This window comes from Musca vetustissima, unplaced genomic scaffold (genome assembly GCF_032173495.1).
Source record: "Musca vetustissima isolate MV318-11 ecotype Yass unplaced genomic scaffold, APGP_CSIRO_Mvet_v1 utg7192, whole genome shotgun sequence".
Lineage (NCBI taxonomy): Eukaryota > Metazoa > Arthropoda > Insecta > Diptera > Muscidae > Musca > Musca vetustissima.
In genome coordinates this window covers 227,658-255,503 of record NW_026880622.1, presented here as the reverse complement: position 1 = coordinate 255,503, position 27,846 = coordinate 227,658, and the positions used below count along the sequence as shown (strand labels likewise).

General features: G+C 31.7%; 4 protein-coding genes across 5 annotated transcripts; 2 read left to right on the top strand and 2 right to left on the bottom strand.

The window, feature by feature from the left end:
• Window positions 1-3,738: 3,738 nt before the first annotated feature.
• Window positions 3,739-4,382, bottom strand: LOC133326331 (mitochondrial import inner membrane translocase subunit Tim17-A-like). Its single transcript, XM_061535000.1, has one exon. The coding sequence runs from the start codon at window positions 4,369-4,371 to the stop codon at window positions 3,859-3,861; it is 513 nt and encodes a 170-aa protein (XP_061390984.1). The 5' UTR covers window positions 4,372-4,382; the 3' UTR covers window positions 3,739-3,858.
• Window positions 4,383-6,294: 1,912 nt separating this feature from the next.
• LOC133326325 (heat shock protein 75 kDa, mitochondrial) lies at window positions 6,295-8,638 on the top strand. Its single transcript, XM_061534992.1, has 4 exons — window positions 6,295-7,280; window positions 7,346-7,584; window positions 7,647-8,339; window positions 8,409-8,638. Exons 1-4 carry the CDS (start codon window positions 6,309-6,311, stop codon window positions 8,581-8,583), a joined length of 2,079 nt encoding a protein of 692 aa, XP_061390976.1. The 5' UTR covers window positions 6,295-6,308; the 3' UTR covers window positions 8,584-8,638.
• Window positions 8,639-12,898: 4,260 nt separating this feature from the next.
• LOC133326326 (V-type proton ATPase 16 kDa proteolipid subunit c) lies at window positions 12,899-19,553 on the top strand. 2 transcript variants are annotated; one of them, XM_061534994.1, is made up of 4 exons: window positions 12,899-13,040; window positions 13,966-14,070; window positions 18,994-19,183; window positions 19,277-19,553. In XM_061534994.1, exons 2-4 carry the CDS (start codon window positions 13,995-13,997, stop codon window positions 19,479-19,481), a joined length of 471 nt encoding a protein of 156 aa, XP_061390978.1. In that variant the 5' UTR covers window positions 12,899-13,040; window positions 13,966-13,994; the 3' UTR covers window positions 19,482-19,553. The 2 variants fall into 2 exon arrangements, with proteins under 2 accessions (XP_061390978.1, XP_061390977.1); XM_061534993.1 differs by lacking the exon at window positions 12,899-13,040 and adding an exon at window positions 13,618-13,766.
• Window positions 19,554-24,964: 5,411 nt separating this feature from the next.
• Window positions 24,965-27,043, bottom strand: LOC133326328 (senecionine N-oxygenase). The gene is made up of 5 exons (XM_061534996.1): window positions 26,838-27,043; window positions 26,586-26,778; window positions 26,276-26,447; window positions 25,198-25,733; window positions 24,965-25,135 (listed from the first exon to the last, which is right to left on the bottom strand). Exons 1-5 carry the CDS (start codon window positions 27,035-27,037, stop codon window positions 24,965-24,967), a joined length of 1,272 nt encoding a protein of 423 aa, XP_061390980.1. The 5' UTR covers window positions 27,038-27,043.
• Window positions 27,044-27,846: the final 803 nt, after the last annotated feature.

The following is a 27,846-nucleotide window of genomic DNA, read 5'->3' as shown; positions in this document are numbered from 1 at the left end:
CAATCAATTTAAGCAATTCATTTTTCTAAATTTCTGAAAAAAAAAACAATCTGGCAAATTAATAAAATCAATCAGAGAGCAATTTTTACTTTTATATAATATTGATGATGAGTGTTGTCATCATATAAGATAATTATTAGATATACAACCGATTTCATTTGTAAATTGCCTAAATGTTTGTGTGGATAAGTGAAAAAAGCCCCAAAAAGAATCTACTTACATACCGATATATGTATGTATGTATAAATTTAATTACCCATTTCTTGTTTTAAACGGAACATCATCTAACAACTAAATCAAAATAAACATTTTTTCCCCCAAACCAAAATGTAACCACTGATCCATCCTGCTATTCCTCCACATTCTCCCCCCACCAAAAATGAAGCACAAACAAATCCCTTATATAAACAAAAAACAACAACAAAACTCCCATATAACCAGTGTTTATATTGACAAAAATGAAAATGAATAATTTTTATTTTTAATATATAAAATAAAAATAAAGATCTAAGAACTACCTCAAGAACAAATTTTGCAACAACAACACAACACATAGACATAGAAAGAAAACATTTAAACAAGTTCAAAAGACAAAACCCAAAAGAACACAAGAAACAAACAAGACAACAAAAAAACAAAGCAACAACATGGGAATATAAAGAAATTTTAATAGAATTTATAAACAAAAAAAAAAAATAAACAAACAAAAAATAACAAAATTTTCAACCTTAGGTATTTTTTCACAAAGAACAAAAACTAAACAGAAAATCGATGCTAATTCGGAAATTTGAAATTTTCTATTTAATTTTGTTTTAAATGCCCGGATGATAAGGCCCCCACAAACAAATTTCATTCCTTTCTAATCTTTACCTCTCCCATACATTTTCCAAATGTATCTCTATATATTTTATGGTTACACAAAGTCGCCAATATATTTCATTATTAAATTATCATACCAACAACAACAATTGTAGAAAGTGTATTAATCTTAGTTTTAAATTTAAGAGAATTAAAAACAATACAAAAGCAAAACTTGACATATTCTTATATAATAACAAAAGAGTACTACTTAAATTTAATAATGATAATAATAATAATTCTAATAATAAATATGTGTATGTAGTAATCATCAATCCAATACCCACGAAAAAAAAAAACAAAAAAATAAACCCCAATTTCCCTATAATAAACGGTATATTACAAACAATATTGTAGTTTTATTTCAATACTATTAATTTTGGGTGGACTTGAAAAAGTGGGTCTCAAAGCCTTTTTACCAATACAATTTTTTTTTTAAACAACCACAAGATCCTAGATCTTATCGATACCAGATTATTATGATATTGCCTCCCATAAATCTTGCATCGTCTTCTTAACAAAGACAATTTGTCAATATTTAAAATATCTTTGAACTTACTTATACATTTATTGTCAATATTTTAAAAACTTTTGACTTCACACTAAACATATCTACAAAAATTATAAAAATCGCTTTAGTATTCACTGAGTTATTTGGATTTGAATTTAATTTCATGTTATATGAAAACGTCGGTTATATGGCAACCCGTCAACTTTTCCATTAATCTTTGCTATATGTAGGGTATATCACAGACTGGTGACATCGATTATACTACTCTGTGCACATATAACAAAAAAATTGGACGATATTTTACATATCTTGGAACTTTTACATAATGCACATTTTCTCATATATAACACAAGTTTATATATTTATTATTGGTATGCAATAAATCTTTGGATTTCCCTCCATACATCTATGCAAAAATTATAAAAATCGGTTAAGTATTCGCTGAGTTATTTGCATTTGAATTCAACCGTGTTCCGAAATATACTTACTGTTCGGTGCTGGTCGCCTATTACCCAAAAATGAAAAACCACACAAAAATTTACTTTTTAAAAATGGCAAATTTGTGTCTCATAATGGAAGCTGTATTGTGAAGAAATGTATAGCATACTTTTAGGCCAACACACAGTCCTTGGCCCTTTGTGGGCTTTTATTTAGGATTGTCTTCCAATGCCTATAACTTTTTAACAAATTGCTCTATTACCACAAATAAGGAGTCATATTAAAGAGCAAAATGTTGCATCTATTATAGTATTAACAAATTTTATTTTAAAAACTTATTTCAGGTTGTAATTTTGAAATGTATACTTTCAAACTAATTTTAGCACATAACTTATCATATTTATAAATTTATGAACAGATATCGAAATAGCTAGAGTTCAGACCTGTCATATGATACCAGTTTTATGACTACATTTCAAGTATCTCAAAAGTTATTTACATTTTATGAATGCCTTGATTTTCCCTTAAGACCTGTCAATTTTGCGACTGGGGCGCCATCTATTGATGCAGTAGAACGAAATGGCGAAAACGGAAAATTTAAGATTTTATTTAAAATCTATTAACATTAGAAATACTTGGAGGACAGTAATGAAATTGGTATCATATGAAAGGTCTGAACTCTAGCTATTTCGATATCTGTTCATAAATTAATAAATATGAAATGTTATATACGGAAAATTGTTTTAAATATAGCTTTAAAAATTACAACCCTAAGAAGTTTTTGAAATAAAATTTGTCGGTACTATAATAAAGACCACATTTTGCCCTTTAATATGACACCTAATTTGTGTTAATAGAGCAATTTGTTAAAAAGCTATAGGCATTAGAAGACAATCATGAAAAAAAGGTTCAGGGACTGTGTTCAGCCTACAATTATGCTAGACATTTCTTAACAAACCAGCAGCCACTATGAAACAAAAATTTGCCGCTTTTAAAAACTCGATTTTTGTGTGAATTTTCATTTTCAGGTAATAGGCGACCAGCACCGAACAGTAAGTATATTTTGGAACATGGTTGAATTGAAATGTAAATAACTCAACGAAAACTTAACCGATTTTTATAATTTTTGCACAGATGTTTAGAGGGAAATCCAAAGGTTTATTACATACCAACAATAAGCGTATAAACTTGTGTTATCTATGAGAAAATGTGCATTATATGAAAGTTCAAAGATATGTAAAATATCGCCCAATTTTGTTATTAAATGTACACAGAGTAGTATTGCCGATGTCGCCAACCTGTTCTATACCCCACATAAAGCACATAATTATGGAAAAGACAACGGCTTGACATATAATTGACGTTTTTATAAAAAATGTAATTCAATTCAAATGCAAATAACTCAGCGAATTCTTAACCGATTTTTATAATTTTTGCACAGATGTTTAGAGGGAATTCTAAAGTTTACATATTACATATTGACAATATAAATATATATTTATGCTATATAACAGAAAATTGGCATTATAATTGTGAACGTTCAAAGAGAGAATTTTTGTCGCCAGCTTGTGCTATACCCTACATTAATAACAGATTAATGGAAAAGTCCAAGAACTGACACAACTAAAGTTATTGAAGGAATGGAATATTTATTATACGTTTACAAAAACAAAAATTATACATTTTCACTCCCATAACAAAATTTCTTTTATGATATCCAAAAAATGGTAAAATCTAGTAGATTCTGGCAGTTATGGAACAGACCATAACTTTGCAAAATTTTTGGTTTCTTTCGAATTATTAATATATCACATATTTCCATAGTAAAAGTCACAAAAAAAAAAGAATAAACACATTCCATTAAAATGTATGTCAAATTATTTTCATTTATTTATTATGTTTTTGTTTAGTAATTATTATAAGTATTATGATTTAAATACATTCTTAACATCCTTATGCTAATTATGTTATGTTAATTTTGGTAAACAGATTAGTTTGTTTCTAATTACAAGTACGGATAATTTAATTAGGTATATTCTCGATAGCTATGCTTATTGATACTGTCCCTGACTGCCCTGTGGTTGGCCAAAACCAGCTGCACCTAACGCACTTGGATCTTCGGTTGGCGGTAAGGGATTTCGGAATTGTTCGGATGAAAGTCTTGTGAATAGAATGCCGACACCTTCAATGAGGGCCAATAGAACACCACCAATAATAGCACTGCCAGCCATGGCAGGGACACCATTTCTTGCCGCCAAAATACCGCCTGTGGCTGCACCACTTATAATCGAATTCCATGGATCTTCCTTCTTTCGGAAATGTACCAATGTGCAATCGATTGTACTGAACATACCACCCCATACGGCAAAGTTACCAGCAATGACAGGCGAGCGGGTCTTAATTGCCGACAGACTGCCCAGCATTCTGCGGCTCATACCGGATGGAGCATTACGGAAACCTTTGATAGCTTGAAATACACCGCCACCGATACAACCCATGGCAAATGCGCCGCCGCAATCATCAACTATCCGGAATGGGCAAGGTTCTCTGGCGTACTCCTCCATTGCTTAAATGTGTGTGTAGGTGTGCGCTGTAATGAAATATAATTCTAAAATTAGATTGTTTTGAATGGAATAAAGAATTCGATTTGTTATCTCATTTTTTCAAATTTCAGTTTATACGAATTATATTTCTAATCTGTTTTTTAAATCACAAGACAATTTTTAATATTTCTTCCCCAAATATGACTACTTATTTTCAATTCCATGTGGTATTATATATTATAAAACAATTTTTGCATGTTTCCGTAACCAACTTAATGTCAATAATTCAATAGGTGTACTTTCTATTGGAAATTTCAATACAAAGTAAATTTCGCCAGGAATTTGTAACATTACATCATTTCCAGAATATCTTCTAGAATCACCGACAACAGCCTTTGCAAAAATCACATTTTATTCAAAAACACCGTCAAAATTCCATAATACCATGAAGAAAAAACAACAAGCCGGACAGACAGACACCCCTTCGCTCTTTGTTACATAACGTTGTAAATAAAAAAAGCATCACACAATTCTTAAATATGTCAACAATACACCAAATATTAAATAATACTCTTATTATGTTTATGTCAATAATATTAATTACTTTTTCAATAGATTTTTTAATATTTAATTAATTTACACAATAAGCACGCTAGCTTGCTTGATGATTGCTCGGCTGATGTATTATCACCCATACACACACATAAGCGCAAATTGTCATATGTCAAAAAGTGGTGGCTACACTATAAGGCAGCAAGCACACATTGCAAATTCGCATATACGCATATTATCTTGTTAGTATTTTGCAGTGAATTATACAATTATTTATTATTTATGTCTGTTTCCGCACACAAAACTTTGTGTGTATTTTTTCACCCTCAGATCGATTTGGGCATTTCGTGAATTAGATAATATAGAAATAGATTTTTAGGACAAAAACCGCCTTTTGTTTTGGGAACATGTTAGTAGAAAATCTTTAAGGGTATAATGGCATATGACAGACGTGGTTATTATAGGTGAACTAGTGGGCGATTCTTTAACTGTATTTTTTCACATAAAATGCTGAGGCTTCCGTGTTGATTAGTTAATATAGAAATATATTTTTAGGACAAAAGCAGTTTTTTAACTTCGGGAATCTTTAAGTGAATATTATATGACAGACGTGGTTACTATAGGTTCACCTAACAATCACTATTAAATGATTACATATGGATTGCCGATGTATAAATTCTTATTATTTTTGAATAAAAATGTGTACAATTGACATGTAAATTGCCATAAAATTAAATTATTTGAACTTTTAACCACATATATTACGTAAATATAAATAAATGAGACTACTTTCAGTCATGTCATATCCGTATCATGTGTAATTTCTAGAAAGGAAACACCATTCAAAGTGAATGAAATTAATGATAAGCGTGGTTTTATATTTATCGGGATCGGTGTTGAGAGTTTCTCTCTCTTGAGAGAGTAATTAGAGTTGCGCTATTTTTAATTTTGTAACAATCGTACTTTTTGTTCACAAAAGGTACGAATTTACATAAACAAAAACAGAACAAAAAGTAGATATTCTTTATTATTCGTGAATACATTCAGGCTTAAATTATAACATATTTTATTTATGCAAATAACTGGTATAAATGTTGGCCAATATTTCTCAATAATTATGATTTATTATCATTTGAAGTAAAATTAATGTACTTTTTTGTTCCTACCTGTGACAATGTTTTCCAACTCTATTCCAATTTACCAATGAGAGGGAGAAAAAACTATCAACACCAATCCCAATCACCAACAGTGTAAAACCCCGCATATTTAATTTCCATTGATAAGAAGTTTTTGTTGTTGTTGCCGCAAAGAAAGAAACAACGTGCCGTCTTTGTGCTAGATACATAATAAAAGGATTTATTAATATTTCCTGAATTAAGTGATCTAAATTAAGTAACAAAACCATAATGTCGTTTGCTGCTCGACTCTTGCGACTAACCACCACCAGTGCAAATGTTTTACAACGTTATGCAATCACACCCAAGTCTTATTCCAGAGCCATAGTTGCTGCACCTCAGACCATATCATGTAACAGACGTTATTTGTGTTCGGCGGAAACTTCTACTGCTCAAAAGATTCGTCAAACTGAAAAGCCCATTGGCACAGCAGACAAACATGAATTTCAGGCTGAAACACGGATGCTGTTGGATATCGTGGCACGCTCATTGTATTCCGAAAACGAAGTGTTTGTTAGAGAACTCATTTCGAACGCCAGCGATGCTTTGGAAAAGTTTCGTTATACAATCCATACGGCCGGCGAAACTGAAAAAGACTATGAGGGTACAGATCGCTCCATGGAAATTCGAATTGCCACAGATAAGACCAACAGACAATTGATTATCCAAGATACTGGTATTGGCATGACCAAAGAGGAACTTATCAATAATTTGGGCACCATTGCACGCAGTGGCTCGAAGAAGTTCCTTGAGCAGATTCGTGAGAAGGGCACAACGGCTGAAAACTCCTCTAACATTATCGGTCAATTTGGTGTAGGTTTCTATTCTGCTTTTATGGTGGCTGATAAAGTTGAGGTATTCACACGATCATCCAAAGTAAATTCTCCTGGTCTGTGCTGGTCCAGCGATGGATCTGGTAGTTATGAGATTCAAGAGGCTGAGGGTGTTGAATTAGGCACAAAAATTGTCATTCATCTGAAACCAGAATGTCGGGAATACGCTGATGAAGATCGTGTAATGGCTGTCATCAAGAAATACAGTAATTTCGTAGGATCGCCAATATTGTTGAACGGACAGAAGGCCAATGATATACAACCTGTTTGGTTGATGGAACCTAAAGATGTTACCAAAGAACAACATGATGAATTCTATCGCTTCATTGGTAACACTTTTGATACACCTCGTTTTGTATTGCATTATAAGGTAGGTGTACCAATAGTTATTTGTATTGGAACAAACATTTAAGTTAGTATTGTGTTTTCTTTTAGACCGATGTACCTCTCAGTATCCGTGCTTTGCTGTACTTCCCTGAAGGTAAACCAGGATTATTTGAAATGACCCGCGATGGTTCTGCTGGAGTTTCCTTGTACACCCGTAAAATCCTTATTCAATCTAAAACAGAAAACTTGGTACCAAAGTGGCTTAGATTTGTCAAGGGTGTTGTAGATTCGGAAGATATTCCTCTGAATTTGAGCAGAGAACTCCTTCAAAACGGAGCTCTCATCAAGTAAGGAATAAAATTACAGAAATAAAGATCATGTTTAAAAATTGTTATTTTTTATTTTGCAGGAAACTCTCAAGTGTCTTGACCACCAGAATTATTCGCTTCCTCATTGAAAAATCGAATAAGCAACCAGCAGAATATGAAGCCTTCTACAAAGACTATGGACTATTTCTTAAAGAAGGCATTGTAACATCGTACGATCAAAACGAAAAGGAAGATATTGCCAAATTACTGCGTTTTGAATCGTCAAAGTGCACAGAAGGTCAACGCATTTCCCTGGACGACTATGCAAAAAATGTTGGCGAACAAAAAGACATTTACTACTTGGCTGCACCAAATCGTGTTCTGGCCGAATCTTCCCCATACTATGAGAATTTGAAGAAACGTGATATCGAAGTTCTATTTTGCTATGAACCATACGATGAACTTGTACTCATGCAATTGGGAATGTTCAAGGGAAAGAATTTAGTCTCTGTAGAAAAGGAAATGAGACGTGATAGCGGCGCAGAATCCACCATTGAATATGGAGAGGGAAGTTTGCTACGATCACAGATTGATGAACTATTGCCATGGATTAAGGACAAGCTCAAAGGCAAGGTGGCAAATGTGAAAGTTACAACACGACTTGATAGCCATCCATGTGTGGTCACTGTAGAAGAAATGGCAGCTGCTCGTCACTTTATCAAAACCCAGAGTCATCAATTGCCTGAAGAGAATCGTTATGCCCTGTTGCAACCTCAGCTGGAAATTAATCCAAAGTAAATTATAAATGGTTTCCTTTATCAGTTCATCTCATCTAATTTTTCTTTCTTTTTTCGTCTATTCAGGCATGAAATCGTTAAAAAATTGTACGCATTGAAAACGAGCGATCAAGAACTAGCCGATTTATTGGTTCAACAATTATTCATCAATGCAATGGTAGGCGCTGGACTAGCAGAGGATCCCCGTACACTTTTGACAACAATGAATGCTCTATTAACTAAAGCCTTGGAAAAATGTTAAATTTATGTCTAATTTGTTGTTAGGTTTTTGTAAATAAAATACTATATCTAAGTAATGAAGGTTGTTTAAGGCATCTCTGAATATTGCAGAAAATAAAAACAATATGTGTTCAAATTTACGAGTATGTCTTAAAAAAAAAAAAAAAAAATAACAGGTGTTTCCTAATATAATTCACTTTGTGTATTACAATTAACTAAATCAGTTCGCTATGTCTAAAAGTGTTGACTTTATCTGTGTTAGTGCCGTATCTTGATAGTGTTATCTATCTATATAGCTTATCTAAGCACATGATACCAATTTAATCAGCGCAAATTGTTTATATTTTTAATATACATAATTTTTCTAAAGTCAAACTCGATTGGACTATTTGACCAAGAAAAAAAATACACAATAATTTTTATAAAAAATAGTTTTTTTTTAACGAAACATATTTCAAAAAAGTCTTCCACTTTGGAGCGATGAAATTAATTTCCGATTTTCCCCTGGGCTTTTACAAATTGTTTAAGTGTTCCAGTTATAGTTCAAAAAAAAAAAATTCTTAACTTAACGAACATGGTACTTCACCTTTGCATTTTCATCAACTGTAATTTATTGAAAAATAACTTATAATTAGACCTCAACACTATCAAAAAATAATTAGTAAAACCGCAATCAATATTTTACTAATGCACTAGAATTGATAGTGTTTTCAAGTTTTCTCTATGAGGTCATATGACAAACTTCTATATGTGTTTGTCGGAATTAGACTCTTATGACGATGGAGGCATTCAAGAAAACTTTAGATAACACGATATTGACAATTCTTCGCTGGTACGAACATATGTATATCAGTGTGTATGTATGTGTTGATATGATAATAACAAACGTAAATAATTTCTTGTTTTTTTTTTATATTTGTTATTGGACAATTTTGGAAGTTTACTGTTTGTATATGAAATCAACACGTGATTCCCTACGAAACGAAGGGCTCGTGATTATATTTTGTTATTAATTATCATGATTCTATACAAAATAAAATTAAATTTGTAGAAGCAAAAACTGTTAAGTACTTATTAATTATTTCTAAATATAATAATTAATTTGATTAATGAAATGATATTTTTCACACTTGATTCGCACAAAATCCGAATTTCCTTATCAGATGGTTAATAAAATCATGATCTATTTTTATGCTCTTCAGGTTTTATTTTATTTTATTAAAATAACTCTTGATTTATAGTTTAGGTCCTTTACCTCATACGATATAATTTTATGTTATTAAATAGCCATAAACATTTTGGTTGCAATCAACCAAACAGATTAACAATTTTATTTTTTTCTCAGATATTTTAAAATTTATAAAGGAATAAATAGAGGGAAAATAAGTAATATGTTATTCTTGCAGGTTCCGGATCCAAGTAATAACATTCGCAATACCTGAATTTTAATCAAATGGCGTATATGAAGATAAAACATAATCGAAACAACTTTGAAACCAGAAAACATAATCTCTTAATCAGTTAGTATGAATATAGCAATTATATTGTTTCAGCAAAAAGAAATTATGTATATTTCCCAAACAATGTCTAAACCTTTAATTTTTAATTCAAATTTAATTTATTTTGCTTTTTTGCAGTCTGCTTCATAAAATAATTATTCTATTTTTACTCACATTGAAGTCAAACCAAATTAAAATAGACAATACTGAAAACTGTAGGATTGTGCTTCTAAAACTTCAATTAATCTTAAATTAAAAAAAAATCAATAAAAAATAAAATCACTGAATAATCGAATCAAATTCGTATAAATTTCAGTATTTACGAGAATTTATTAAACAGTATTAGACAAACCGGAATATTTGGTTTTGGAAAATTATATCACTAATGATTGCTAATTTACCTTTTTAGCATTATCTTTACCAATATACAATGTCTTATGGAATCTTTCTGAGTATGATATTCAGTTGTGGTGACTTATTCTACTCTTCCTACTCTATAAAAAACAATAAATATTGTTTAATATAAAAATATGTTGTCCTTTTTTAAATATATATATATATATATATTTCATAAACGAGAATCTATCCCAAAGGGCCAAAAGCGATTCAAAAAACAACAAAACATAAACTACTCCAAAAGCTTAAAACTAACAATGTATTAGCTTAATGATATCTTAACGTCTATTCAGTTGGAGGGGTTCAGAACCATTGTACTTCAAAAACATTTTTATTATTATAATTCCATTATTTGATGTACTTTTATTATAAAAATCAATGTTGTGTAGATTGTTTGTACCAATACAAGTGGGTAAAAAGTTTTTAAAAATAAATAATAAAATTTATGAGCGAGTGGATCGACACCGGACACAATAGACCGCACCAAAATATAGAACAAGTATGATACCAGAGACTCATGGGGTAGCGGAACACCTGATAGCCGGGAATTTCTTGCAACACGGTCTCATATGAATAATATGGGTAACGAGACATAAGAATGATGGGATACGCAACGATAGCAAATATACTCGCCAGATGTGCCACCAACCGACCTGCAATAGATGTAAATAAGTCCAAAGCTTTTAGTGCAACGCGAGGTCATGGGTAACAAAAGTTCCCAAAATTCTTTGGAATAGCTAGGAGACTGGAATGACACTTTCCGGGGTATGAATGGAAAAAAACTGAAGGACTTTACAAATAAATTCAGAATTCCCTGAAGATTAGGGATAGTAAATCTTCTCTAGAGGCCACTAACAGGTTTAAGTGTATGTCCTTATGTGTGGTGTGATGTAAATTACACATCTTTTCAACCTAATCTAATAAATATTTATACTATTTTTAAAATAGTATTATGAAAATATTTTTCATTTTAATCAAATCTTTTTATTGTCGATAATAGCAAACCAACTAATGTAACAGAAAACTACAAGATTATATATGAGGTAGTTTTACACTACCACCCTATTGTAGATTTTTCTATTAAAATTTTTGTTCAAGATGCGTATTATTCTGTATTGGAAGAAAGGTAATAGTTTTACATTGTGTTCATATTCAAAAATTGTTATACAAATAAATTGCAGGTCAGTACAGGACTTTTTTAGCATACCTTATTATTGAAATATGTAGTAGATGCATGTAGGTTGATCGTCACTCCATCTCCATCTTTTTTCAATTTGATTACACTTTCTTGCTTAAATATGCTGTTTCTTGCCCTTTTATTTTTGAATAGCACAAAAAAAAATTACCAGAACCTTTTTTGTGAAGTAAATTTACAACCCCGTAGTAAATTAATCTACAAGATCTAGAATGCCTATTTAGAAGCATTCGTGAATTCCTCTATTTATGGTATTCCCTATAACCTTTAATTCAGGAACAAACCATTACCCGTGGAGGTGTTTCTTTTTGTTCACTTAAATATATACTACTTTATATTATTGTGTGGTTATAGAACTAAATATAATATTTTTCATAAGATTTTAATAAACATAATTATTATATAAAAAATCGTATGATTAGCTATTTATTATGCGTTAATTCAATTTTTAATTATGTTTTTAATGCGTAGTTATTATTAAAACAATAACTCCTTGGTATTCCATTTCTTCTTTATTTTTATCATTTTAAACAAAATTAAAACGATAAAAAGAAGCACATTGTATGTTTTCTGAAAGGAAATTTGACATTAAAACACCTCTACAGAGTTGTATTTTTGTTATAGAAAATATGCAATCTAAACGCACATATAAATTTAATTCTATTAAATAAACTAAAAACAGAGAACTATATTATTATATATTATAACAAAAACAAATGCATTTCTCAATATTACAACTCATATATTCAGTATGCATTATCAATCAGCTGATAAAAGCCGTTAACAATAGACACATATTAGTAGCAATGTCACTTTTCCACTATCACACCAAGCCAAGGTATATTTAATAAGGTAGCCGCATCGACCCAGCTGTTGGACAAATAAATGTCAAAAATGTTGTTGTAATGTTGAACCAAAAAATTAAAAAACAAAATTATAAATGAAAATCTCCGAATTTGTAATTGCTTTTTTGCCAATACTTTTATTAACATTTTCTACAAGAATTTGTGTAAAAAAATCTTGGCAATCTGTTTGTTTTGGCAAAATATTTTTGACATATCAAAATACAACAACCGATGTTTGTTGTAGAAATTCGCCGATGCGGCTACCTTGTATATCTGCCTTGCACCAAGCATTTGATAGTGTAAACAAGCCACAGAAACAACCAATAAAAACGCAGCTTCTATGCCAATACAACCATGCACAAATCATATGACTGTGAAAACTACAGCGAAGACGGTAGATCAGAATTGACTTTTGAAAGAAGTTGAGTTGGAAAAAGTCAGTCGCAAACTCAAACGCAAAGCAACTCCTCCCCAGTTAGCAATAATAACCGAAGAAGGCCAAAAGCTTTTAAAAACCAAAAAAACAAATTCTTTTCTTAGTCAAGTGAGTTTTGTTAAAAATATAAAAGTGAACTTAGAAAAAAATACTTACAAGTACATTAGCCAAAAAGCAAAATAGTTGAAACAAAATGGATAAACGAACGAATTGACACTTTTACACAAATTTAACGAAACAATTGCGCTGCTACAACAAACACAAAAAAGTTAAAATGAAAAAAACATTATAAAAGGATACAAGTTTTGTTAAAAAAAATAAAAGTATTTACGAAATATGGAAATTATTGAAAATTCTTAAAGTCGACAAGGAAAAAAATAATTTCTATTCTGTGTTCTCTGAAAACTGACTATTCTCAGTCGTTCCGCTCTCACAGTGGCAACCTTGCCATATTGTTGTGAGAAAACAAAAAAAAAAAACCAAACTTGGTTATCGTCGTCATGGACATTAAATGGATTTATTAAATAGCATTTTTGTTATTTTTACAATAATTAATGCAGCATTTTAAAATTCTAGAAATTATCCATATTTCCTCCAGATAATAATCAATGTAAATACAAAGATATCTGACGCGACGAATAAATCCATGTGAAATACGTCAACTTATATCTTATCAGAAGAGAATAAAACAACACGCAAACAGACGTCCCCAATCTTGTTGGTGTGTGAGTGAATGAATGACAACGTCACATTTTCATGTGTGGTCGTCGAATTCAGTAAAAAACAGTCGTTTGGCAACCGTCGAAGAGAATACTCGCAGCTACTCCTCTGAAAGTAAAGGCGCAATTGTTTTGTGTGAAGTGCAAATTCATAAAACCAAATAAAAGTAAAGACAAAAGAAAAAAAGAAAGCTCTTCATCTGCCAATACAAAAGAAGAATAAAATTAAAATAAGCTAGCTATCCTATCATCGTATAAACGAATTACACAAGTAAATACCAGTTTAAAAAAACCAATTCAATTTTCTTTTGTAGAAACTCCTTAATTTAAACACACAATTAAAATGGCCGATTCCGATAATCCAATCTACGGACCCTTCTTCGGTGTTATGGGAGCCGCCTCAGCTATCATCTTCAGTGGTGAGTAATCAATTACAACAATACATCATGCCTCATCCAGCCATCCACCATCCTACTCCTCGAGTCTGCAAGTGACACACATCTAATAATAATTTCTCCGTTAAACAAAGCTTTGTAATCGATACGAAAAGCAAAAAGAAAAAAATCCATCGAAAAAAGGAATATGTCTGGGGACTTTTGTGAACAAATTGAAAAAAGAAAATAGATATGGAATAGGTGTAACTACGGTTGGGGGAAAATCGGGTATCTTGGCAGATACAGCCACTAAATAGAGGATTTTCTTTAATGAAAAAATTTAAAGAGAACGAGAGAGCCGAGCCAATGAAAAAGTGAAAAAATTCAATACATACGCATATTTACGAATTACGGCCACTGCGAAAAAGAAAAATAAATGAAATTGGAATGGGGGAAAAAGTGTGCAAAAGCACAAAGAAGAATAACTAAACGAAACGAAAAACAGCAGAAAATATTCCTTTTGAAATTGGACAATTCTTGAAATTACAAATTGCCAGTGATGCTCTTTCATTTCGACCCATTTCTCTTCAAATTTATTCTATGGTAGATAAAAAAGAAATATATAGAGAGGGAGAGGAATAAGGTTTACGTGTTTCGACAATTTTTGTAGGTTAAGTCAACCTTCATTTGTGGTGTAGAAAGAATGTTTCGTTTCGTTTCACACTTGTCAAGTCACAAGACTTGGCTTACAATGGAGTTGCCACTTGACCAAAAACTTTCGTTCATTGGCTGTAGGGAGATAACACCTCGTATCATAATATACTGTTTACGATGGCTAAGAAGTTTCATGTGAGCTATGTGAACATCAATCACATGCCTAGTGCTACTACCTGTCGTATTTTTTTTTTGTTTTTTTCTTTAATTACTCCCCTTGACGCCGTCGCCGCCATCCCATGCAATCACATGCTTGTGTGTAAAAGAATTTTATTTGTTGATAAGATAAGAACTGTCACAATTCTCTTCTTTAAACATTAACGTCGTCGTTGTCGAATACATATGCAGCAGGCTGGCTGACAGGCTCCTTACAGTTTAGGGGAGGGTACGCTTTTTTATCGCATGTATTTCTTTGGAAATGAGTGTATGTATGCTGTTTTCCTTTGTTTTACAAGGTGATAACTTTTGATTTGAGTCCGTCTCGACGCAATTGCATCAACGGCTATTAAAATTTATTATTTATGGGGGCGTACATACATCAGCAGCTTGGAATCAAATTATGTTTTTATTTGCTTCTTCAATAATTGATTTATATCTTCTTCTCTTACATATGTATGTATATTTGTATGCCTACATCATTGTATGATGTGCGCAAACTCCCTTTTCATCTCATTGTAGTAGTAGTACCATTTATGTATACATAACTATGTACATATAAATGTAGAAGATAGGTATATATGTACCATTTTACTAAAAATATACTGGTATACTCTTTACAAGAAGACGACGACGACGTCAATATGCATGGGGGAGGAAGAAGCTAAGAAAAAAGGTCATTGTAAGGCCCATTTAACGGCATCTATTCTTACATCCTCCTCCATCCCCATTATAGGAAAATTATCAATGAGTTGAAAAAGTATATAAAATATTCAATAATGAAGATCATTCTGGCAAAGAAAGAAAAAAAAATACCATAAACATTTGACAACACGAATTGTATCAATGCAAACAATCCGAAAAAAATGTAATCAATAACTTTGGTGTTTTGTTTAAACAAAAAACAGGTGGCCACCATTGCCTTTTTGTGCATGACACAGTCGTTTTTTGAATTATTCCATTCCACCTTGTTCTTTGCTTGCTATGCATTCTGTTTTTCAATAATTATTCATTCAAGTACAAATATGTTAGTAATAATAAATAAAATACACATAGTAAAGAAGAAGAAAAAAAGAGTAGCGTTACGAGTTAATCACATGACTGACTGACTTATTTGTATGGTGTTAGTGTTGTTGGTTGTTTTACCTTCAGCAGCGGCAGCAGCAGCAACAAAAACAACAATCGGAAAAAAACCTCTACTCCATTTTGGGTCTTTTTTTTTTTGTAGAGAGCATTGACAGTGGGCAACAACACTCTTCAATTATATTCATTCTCTCTTTTACACAAATACAAATAAAAAAGCGTATAATTTTAATTCATTGCAATTAAAACTGGTTTCCAGTATTTTGTTTTTTTTTACATTTTATTTATGTGTTCTCTCTCATTTCCAATATCAACTTAGTGATTCTTAGAGTCTAAACGCAACCAGAGTGTCACGAGTCAGCGTCATACTTTTTCGCCGGCGTGAAAACCAAACGAAAGAGTTAGAGTCTAAACGCAACCAGAGAGTCACGAGTCAGCGTCATACTTTTTCGCCGGCGTGAAAACCAAACGAAAGAGTTGGCGTTAGCGGCACAAAATGTCAATTATATATTTTTATTTTCTGACAGAAAATTTTACGTTGTGCAAACAAAATTCAATTTATTGTTTAATAGACAATAATGTCAAGGAACTTGGATAAAATTATTGAAAACATTATTTTTCTTCCATTTTATTATTAATTCGTTCAAAAAACGTCAACAATCTTTGAAAATATTTGTTTTTTTTTAACAGCACTGCCATATGTTTTGATATAGATTCTCATTGAAATTTGGTAGCACTGTTCATTTTTACCTAAAATATGGCAACTCAACTGAGAGCAAGAGAGAACATTTGAGTATGACGCTGAGCAAAAATGAATAAAATCTATTCTAGCGTCAAGCCGCTAGACGAGAACGTCAGCCGTCGCGATTTCCCGTTGCCTATAAGAAACACACGGCAAAGGGCTGTCGCTGACTCTAGACTCTATGGTTGCGTTTAGACTCTTAGAGTCTAAACGCAACCATAGAGTCTAGAGTCAGCGACAGTCGTTTGCCGTGTGTTTCTTATAGGCAACGGGAAATCGCGACGGCTGACGTTCGCCTCTAGCGGCATGACGCTAGAATAGATTTTATTCATTTTTTCTCAGCGTCATACTCAAAATTTCTCACTTGGTCTCAATTGAGTTGCCATATTTTAGGTAAAAATCAACAGTGCTACCAAATTTCAACGAGAATTTATATCAAAACATATGGCAGTACTGTTAAAAAAACAAATATTTTCAAAGATTGTGGATGTTTTTTAATGAATTATTAATAAAATGGAAGAAAAATATTTTTTTCAATAATTTTATCCAAATTCCTTGACATTATTGTTTATTAAATAATAAATTGATTTTGGTTTGCACAACGTAAAAGTTTCTGTCAGAAAATGAAAACAAATAATTGACATTTTGTGCCGCTAACGCTAACCCTTTCGTTTGGTTTTCACGCCGGCGAAAAAGTATGACGCTGACTCGTGACTCTCCGGTTGCGTTTAGACTCTTAGCGGCTAGCGGCACAAAATGTCAATTATTTGTTTTCATTTTCTGACAAAAAATTTTACGTTGTGCAAACCAAAATCAATTTATTATTTAATAAACAATAATGTCAAGGAACTTGGATAAAATTATTGAAAAAATTATTTTTCTTCCATTTTATTAATAATTCGTTAAGAAACATTCACAATCTTTGAAAATATTTGTTTTTTTAACAGCACTGCCATATGTTTTGATATAAATTCTCATTGAAATTTGGTAGCACTGTTGATTTTTACCTAAAATATGGCAACTCAATTGAGAGCAAGAGAGAAATTTTGAGTATGACGCTGAGCAAAAATGAATAAAATCTATTCTAGCGTCATGCCGCTAGACGCGAACGTCAGCCGTCGCGATTTCCCGTTGCCTATAAGAAACACACGGCAAACGACTGTCGCTGACTCTAGACTCTATGGTTGCGTTTAGACTCTTATTCTGCTCCGTGCAAACTGCCCCCACTCTCCTCCCTCCCTTTAGTTTTTTTGGTCGTCAACGGCTTTGCGTAATATGAAAATAACTGTTTTCTATTTTACTTATATTATTCATATTTCGTATCATTAATAACAACAGCGGCAGCAGCATGTTTGTACTTCAATCCACAGTTATACTAGTCATGTGTTTAACTTTTTTTTGTTTTGTCAGAAGAGCGCCTCTCCTTGAAATTTCCCTCCTCGTCCGGAATTTAACGCACTGTCTGGCAATATTGTTTTAAGTTGACATTTTTTGTTGTTGTTGCTTTTGTTCAAACATAGTTGATATTTGAAGTCATCGTTATCACTCTCAGAAGAGACAGACAAGAAGAGAGAGTATAGCAGTAGGGAAATAAAAGCTTTTTATATAAATTATTTATGGATGGATATCAAGCTTTTTTAAAGTATCACATGACCAACGTAAAAAATTAATGAAGTTAACAAAATTAATAAATTGAATTTGGTATATTGCCAAAGCAAAATGCTCACCCTTGACAAAATGATCGTGAACATTATGCATCACGACTTGATTGTATTTTGAGAAGGTTTAGGCTGTTTTTTTTTGTTGGAAATAATTCAAAAATGAACCTTTATTGGCATTAATTATTAATATGTTTGGTCATACACTGACAAGGGCAACGATTCTGATTTATATGTAGTTATTTAGTTTTAACCCTATTTATATTTAATGTGGATGTTTAGCAAGTGCCTTATTGAAATTAATTATTATACAAAAAATAAAAATATGAACAGATCATTGCGAAAGATACATGGGTCATGATTCGGATAATAAATCCATTTTATTTATCAATAAAAGGCATTTCTATATTACGTCCAAAAATATGTAAACATGAATTCTAATATTGTTAGTTGTATTCCGAAATATCGACACCAAATGAATTCATACTTTGCAGAGGTTAGTAATTTTGTTAGAATGAAGAGATTATTTGTGTGTCCTCGTTTTTCCTTCTCACCACCCACCCGATTTTTAAACATCACAATACTCATATATTATTTATTGTTACCATCTTCTAGCTTTGGGTGCTGCCTATGGTACAGCTAAATCAGGTACTGGTATCGCTGCTATGTCAGTGATGAGACCAGAATTGATCATGAAATCCATTATTCCCGTTGTCATGGCTGGTATTATTGCCATTTACGGTTTGGTCGTAGCTGTCCTTATTGCTGGTGCTTTGGATGAACCCTCAAAATACTCCCTTTACAAGTAAGTAAAACACCACCCACCCAAGGAAACCCTCACCCTCCATTGTATGGAATGTAAACTAATCGCATCATATTTCCATATTTCTGTTTCTAGGGGTTTCATTCATTTGGGTGCTGGTTTGGCTGTAGGTTTCTCAGGCTTAGCGGCAGGTTTTGCGATCGGTATTGTTGGTGATGCCGGTGTCAGAGGTACAGCTCAACAACCTCGTCTCTTCGTCGGTATGATTTTGATTCTCATTTTCGCTGAAGTATTGGGTCTGTACGGTCTCATTGTTGCCATCTACTTGTACACCAAATAAATTAATCGTCAATGCTGCAACAATAACAATAAGAACAACAAACACAACAACAATAAGAATAAAAAACAACCATCAAGAAAGCAATCATCTTCTTCGTTATATCGATATTCTGATATAGAAACGCAACAACCTGTTCAAAAGCAAAACCAACATCATCAACCAGCAGCAACAACAACATCAGTGTCAAACAACAACAGCAGCAATAGTACAATAACAACATCAATTACTACTGATCATTCCACGGTCAGTAATAACAAGAATACATCATCAATGTCGTCGTCATCGCAGCAATTCTCCCGATACTGGTTTTCATTATTGTCTTCTTGATGATGGCGAAGCTGATTCCAAGATTGCAACTGTATAACAAAGGTATACAACATATACAACATTAGTGAAATAAGTATTGAGGAGAACAGACATAGAAGGTTTGCATTTTAGTGTGTAAAAGAACACAGTGTTAGTAGTTTGAATGAAATCAATCAAGTATTTGTACAAATTATAGCGAAAAGAATCAATCATTCATTCAACCAATCCCAAAATGTTTTATTTAATCAAAACACAAACAGAAACAACTACCATCACCACTTCGATCCTATCTATCATCATCTCTTGGTGTGAATCCGATCAATACAATTTGTATATATAGAATAGATTGTATTGGTTCGAGTCGAAAGTATGTACACCGCTAACATTGTCTAAAGACCTCAGAGACGGCGACGACGCTGACGAACAACAATCTGTTGTCTGATATGTTGTTGCAGTTTTTTAATAGGGAATCGTAGATAGATTGTTTTTCATTATTGGCCTGTTTTTTGTTTCATTATAAAAATTATATATTTTTAATTATTAGTTTCGTTTATTTTTTGCGTTATCTTATGTTATTGTTTTTATTGTTTTAATTCTTTTTTTTCGTAATAATTCTTAATTTAATTGTAAAAATCTACACAAGTGACACACATACATTTGTTCGTTAATTGTTAGAAACAAAATTTCTGTGAACATTTTTTTCGATTTGTTTTGTTTCGCCCGCCTTCTATCGTAATTTTTGCAAACACACCCTCACACAAACACACATAATTATTAAATATAATATTCAAATAATGTAATTTAAATTGAAACAAAACAAACAACAACAACAAACCATTTCATCATACTATAAATACTTAATGTTAAAAAAATTTAGTGAGAAAACCACCAGTATAAAACAACAACAACAACAATAATATACTTAAAGAACAACCATTATAATATTAACAACAACAAAAGAAAACGACAAAGAGAGAAACCAAAATCAAAGACGCCGCAAAAGGGAGTTGTTATCCAGAGGGGACACTTATCAAGTCAACGAGAACAACAACAACAAGAAAGAAAAGAGTCATCATTCACGTTCTTATCCCGAATCCAACGACACAGCTCTCCGTTACAGGGGAGTGATAGAGAGTGGTTGGAAAAGGGATAGGTGTTGACTGACAATATAAGTGCCCTTTTGTGTGCATTAGAAAGAGTTAAATTAGGTTTTAGTTAAATATTTTAAACAAATAAAAGTTTAGACTGTTATTGAACAACAAAAACAACAAAGTATTCTTTTTTAAGGAACTTACACACACACATCTCTCTATATATATATATATATATGAAAGAACACACACAAGAACAATTGTCATATATATACAAAAGAACAACAACATCGAGAGTGCGAATACTTAGATTTTTATTTCGATAAAAATATTTAATTGAAACCTAGAATCATACGTTTTTGTGATTAGCAGTCTGTTGGGATATTTTGATTTTTTAAAATTGAGGACAAACTGTTAATCATTCCTGCGACATATATACACAACACACAACCAACCAACAACCATTTATATACTACGAATAAGTCCTATATTTTTATGTTTAATTATTGTTCAATTCTAAGAATAATATATTGACTATAATGAATAATTATATGATTATTTTCATTTTGTGATAAGCTAAAAACAAAAAAACTTATGGTATTTATATTATATATTTATATATATTCAAAAAATACATATTTAAAACATATGCATATATAACACAAACAAAAAACCAATTGAAAGAGAAACCGGAAAATTAACAACAGACAATCGGTCTCGCCACCTCTCGAGGATGGACAGACACACTATCAAGCCAACACAACAAATCCATCCGGCCACAAATTATACTTGTTGATAGCTGTGGCCGGTTGGTGGTCGACCGTTAACTTTCCTTTGAGTTTTCTTTCAAATGTTTGCCACCACCAATCAATCACAAACCCCATTGATTTTCTTTGTTATTGTATAGATATGCAACTAAACTAAAAGATATAATAATAATGAAACAAATTATATATGTATATGTATTATGTATAATGTAATGTACAATTCATAACAAACAAAACAAAAAGTAACAACAAATTGTAGTAGCAAATTATATAATTATAATATAAAACTAAAGAAAAATGTTATGTAGCGCGAGAGAAGAATGTAAAACAAGAGAGAAAAGAAACCACAACAACAAAAAACGAAAAAAATCCTTTACAAAAAAATCGTAAAAATACCCCCGCAACACACACACTCAAATATTAATTAGAAATTATTATTTAAATATATTTAGAAATTAAACATTAAATATTTTCCTTCTTTCCGATAAGGTTTCGGCAAATGCATGTGACAAAAACCAACAGGTTCTACTGCCGAGGGCCCTTGTTCGCCAAGACATTTATGATGCTGAAAATGTGGTGGTGTTCAAGCTGTCATTTACTTGGTGGTAAAATCTTTTTGTCCATCATTTGTTGTGAGCGGCATCGGAGTTTAGAAAAATGTTTAATGTTTAACTATCAATTTTTTTTTATGAAAAAAGCCTATCTTCCATCTGTTTTTAAGGCATTTTTTAAGAGCGAGAAAAAAAAAATTACTACTAGAATTGCTATAAGATCAAAGCAAATTCAAAACTGAAATACAAAAGAGAATGTAATAAAATTGTAATTTCTAATTTCCAACAAAAAAACTAAAGTTGTTTTATTGCTTTGATGAAAAACATGCAAATGATGATGATGAGGTGAAGGTCGATTGACAAATCTGCCCTATACAAACGAAACAATGTAGTTATTTTTTTTTTTTTTTGGCAATGTTTAGTTGGTAAATAATACAATAAGAACCCAAGAGGTGTATAATATGTTGGACAATCGATAGGATGGTAGTGGTTTGAGGTAAATATTTCTGGGAAAAATATAATAATTGTAATATATTGTGGAAATGGGTAAGTTGCTTTTAATCACATCATATTTGTTGTGCGTTTGTCAACAAATATGACATGTGACATTGAATTCTCCAAAATGAATATTTTTAGTCAATGCGCTGATATGGCCTTCGGTACACATATATGTATATACGATTTTTTAAATATTTTTTTGTTGTCATTAATAAATTGATATCCAATGACAATGTAACTAGGGACGGCTTTTGTTTTATTCGGAATATCAATCAAAGAAGTAAGTGAAATATTAAATGTGAGGTCGTAGCTTTTCGTTGATATGTTTTTTACTGTACCTAGTACTACTTGCTTATCCCCTTAATTTTAATAGTCCACATTTATTTGTTTATTATTATTTCATTATGTAACAAAAAAACCTATTAAGGCCAAATTGAAATTATAAAGAAAATATACGCGATCAGATATACTCGTACTAAAAAGTACGAACCGTTGATATTTTTATAAGTAGATTTGGTTATAAATTCTATCAGCCTTATTCTGGATGTCAATTCCATGTGAATTTACTCGCTCTTTCCCTTCGCCTTATTCTGAACAACATTTTTTTGTGCATTTTTTCGCATTCTTGCTTTCGCCTTATTCTGAATGAAGTTCGAAAGCGAAAAAATCCGCTTTGGCGAAAAATTAGGTATTCTGAATTACAGATGAGATGAAATTTTGTGCGAAATTTTTCGCTAATAAATTTAAGGGGAGTTGACTACAAAAACATAAGTAATAACTATTTTTATGAAAAATATTTACACAATACTTATTATATGACGATTTAGAATATTATAAATGATAGTAAGCAAATTTTTAACTGGAAAACAGCCAATAAAATGCCATTGGAAATCCTATTGATAACGATGCATGCTGAACCAAGTATTGCCAAAGAATGTATGAAGGTAATAAGGAATATTTAAGTCGAGTTTGATGCATTTTGGAGGCGAAATACAGACATTTGTGTGAGGATCTGTCTCTCAAGAAAAAAATTTTAAAAATTATGGAAAAACCAAATTTGCCTTATGAGCCGCTTAACAGTGAAAAACTGAAATAAAAATTATGAAAGAACAAAAAATATATTTTTTTAAATTATCGTGTGCATGATTTGAAGGAAGAAATAAAGGAGTAGGAGCAAATCATAACATAACTGACCACTTTAAGAATTTGGGGAGATAAAATATCAAAATTAAATAAAAAGGCACACAATTATGTAGTGAAATAATTAACTGTGAATTAATTAATTAAATCGCAGATTTCTTCCTATTATTCGTTGTGTTTTTGCCATCATAAAAAAAATGTTCTTTTATTTGTAATCTATTGTAGTTGTTGCAACAAATTGCATCAAAACAATGAACAGCTGTTTCACATGCCATATTGTAGGTTGCCATATTTTCAAACTTTAATTTATTTTCTTTTAATTAAAAAGCATTTATACAGCGGATTCTTGATATTTCACATTTGTATTGCTATAAAGTTTAAATAACAATAAAAAGTAACAATTTTTAATAACAAAAATCAATAAATAATATATTGAAAAATGTTACACAATTAAATTACAATGGGGTAACACACATTACAACTTAAATTACAATATGGCCACACACAGCGCAACTTAATTTACGATATGGCAACACGAATATTTTTTTCAACCACCATTTTCGAAAACTCGAATCTGCATCTCGCATTTTTTGCATCTCCCTATTCATTCAGAATAAGGCGAGAATGTGAAAGCGAAAATTTTTTACATGCGAGATATCTCCCTAGCAAATATCCAGAATAAGGCTGTATATTTTCCTGAAATCTTCAAGATATCGGCAAACCGTTCGTGTTAAATTAGTAAATTGTTCAAAACATGAAATATTCCAAACAATAAAAATCAGATGGGCAGTCCATTATATTACAGCTATGCCATGATCTATATATTCGATTATCGATACCAAACATCGAAAGAGCTATGAAAAACATTTTAAATATATGATAAAAATATAAAACATTTTAAATATATTTTGGCATTTAAAAGTTCCGTCCATTTTTCATAACGTAAAGGTTCTACCGATTTGGTATTACGTTTTCTTAGAAAATACAATACTTAAGAAAGACAAACAAATTCCAATGTACATCCATTGTATATTATGTGTGAAATTTTATTTAAAATAGAAAAAAGAATTACAAAAATATAATATAACAATAAATGCACACTGAACTTCTACACTACACAGTTTTTTTTTTCATTTCGAATGAAATTTAACGAAATTCTCATCATCCAAAATTTTAAACTGATATTCACGATATGTGTCCAATTCATAAATGTATTTTTTGCCGCAGTCTTTCATTATTTTAGCAATGACCGGTTTAACATTGTGGCCCGCGATCTTCGCCAGTTGTTTGTAATAATCAAACTGAAATTGTAAAATATTCTTAGCTTATGATTTTAATGGGCGATATATATCGTAATACTGACCTGTTTTTCACCCATTTGATGGGCATCTCTTTCGGTCAAACCCCTTTCTTTTCTCTCTTCCATATCGCGACGAAGTTCTTCCATCATTTCCTCTTTCGACGGCAGTTCTTGTTCATTAGCAAAGAACTTCAAGGCAAACCGCACCTGCAAGTCAAAACATTGGGTGGGCAGAACCAGATATGGTATACCAATAATTGCCATTGTGGGATGTTGAATATTTATGCAATGCTTGTACAGCGGTTGGACATGATTGTTGGCCACATAAATGCCACAGTCCACACTCAGGAATGGGAATGAATATTGATAGCCCGTGCAGAAAACAACGCACGAGAATTCTTCCTCGGTGTCATCTTTGAAAACGGCACCAGTTCGTGTGAAACGTTTAACATCGGGCTTCTGTGTTACATTGCCCATGAAATCTGTATTGGGTGCTTCCTTCAAATGATGACTCAGAAATATTCTATTGGCAGTTTTACTAATGTGATTAGCCAAGTCCATGCCCGAGGGCCCAGCTCCAATAATTAATACATTTTCACCTATAAATGTTTTACATTAGTACTATTTTTTGAATACAACAATTGGTAATGCGCCATGTTAGCGCTGTCATGAATGCTAAGTAAAGTAGCGCACTGTCTAAGCTTTTAATTGTTTTATTTTAATAGAATTTTTATTTATTTTACGATAGCGGTGGCGTATTATGCGATGCGAATGTTATATTTCCGCCACTTTATTTACATAAGATTTTGTTGCTGCTGCTGACAAGTTGCATTATTAATTTACAGTATGACCTTGTATTTTGCAAACCATTTTGACGCAATTTTTAAGAAGATTTTATTCAATTATGGAAAAGAATTTTGTTTATATAATTTAGGACAAATTACCACACGTTTTCTAAAAAGTTTTAGCGATGGTTTTATATTGAAGATGCCATTATTTAAGCATATAATTGTTGTTTTAAATCAGTTTTTTATAATAAATTTAATTTTTTAATTATTATTATTTTATTTTTTTTTTTTTTTTTTGCTATAACAGTTTATAATGTGTCCACTTTTTTTAGTTAAATTATTTAAAAACTCACCTTTGAACTTTTGTGGTTCCCTATAAATATGACTGTGCATCTTACAGCCTTGATAGATATCCATGCCATCAATACAAGGATATTGGGGTTTCGTATAATGGCCATTGCAAATGAAAATCCTATCGAATACCGTTACAAAGCATTTATCTGTCGAATGATCTAAAACGTGAACCTAAAATCCAAAATAAATGCGCATATGTCGATTATGTATATCACTTACGAGTTACGGAAGAAACTAATCAATCACACACCCCTTGCAGATATTACCCACACACACACTCTAAGCTTAAATTTTCACACAGATACTTACCTCCCATTGATTATTGCAACGTGGTTTCACTCTTATAACTTCATGTTGGAATTTAATATGCTTTTTCAAATCATAATGATCGGCATACAAATGTAGAAACTCCAAAACAGCTTGTGAGCTTACAAATGACTCTTGCATAGATTGTGGATAAGGGAAATCCAAATAGCCCATTACTTCTTTGGGAAGATTTGTTCTGAAATTGATAACCCATAAATACAAAAATATTTTTACATAGAAGCTTTATACTCTTACCTTAGTCCTTGATACATGCTACTGTGTACATCATCGTCATCACGAATATTTGGCGATAGATCCTCATACACCCATGTACCACCCAAAACTTTGCCCTGTTCATAGCACACCACATTCAGATCGTGTTCCAGAGAGTTTTTCAATGCTGTAAGACCAGCTGTGCCAGCCCCAATTACACAGACACTGATACCATTGGCCATTGTTGTCACTTTGTTTGTTTGTTTGTTTGCAGTTAGAAACGTTAGAAAGGAGAAATAGAAATCAACAACCGTTCATTGAAAAGTTCAAAATTATACTGTAAACATTGCTCAAATAGATTTAGTGCTAAAGCCCAGTGAAACCAAGCGATACAACTAAATACCCTACAGTCAGCAGGTATGGACCTCTAACTAACCAACTAACAAAATAACGGCGCATAATTGCTTGACTGGCGCCATTACTTAAATTGCAATTAAATCACATCCTGAACGACCAGTTTTCTTTGGGTTTTCCAAAAAAGGAAAGACAAAACAATCAACCATAGGCAGTAGTAATCAAAAACTAAAACAAAAAAGACTGTTGTAATATTGTTTTAAACTTACAACAGGTAGTTCGTTTAGGCGAGGTAGTTAGGTAGTAGTGCTTTTTAACAATGTATGTTGCCTACCGGATTGTGGCGTTTGATTAACAAAAATAAAATAATAAATGGCATGAGTTTTTCCTACTATCTCAGCTCATCTTTGCAAAGACAAAAATGAAAAAAAAATCCACATTATCTCAAAATGGCAGGAAGGCTTCTTAACGATAATGCCTTCAGCGTCACCAGTAACCTACTACTATTGTACTATACCAACAACAATAAAGCTATTACATAAAGAAGCTACAACAAAGTATGGAAATTATTTTGCTAAATATCTTAACAATGGTCCGTGCGTCTGTCTATCTTTTCGCTAGTTAAACAACATCGATCGCTATCTTACGGACATGTGCTGTCATTTGTCTGTGTGTGTGCGTATGTGTGTTTTTCTTT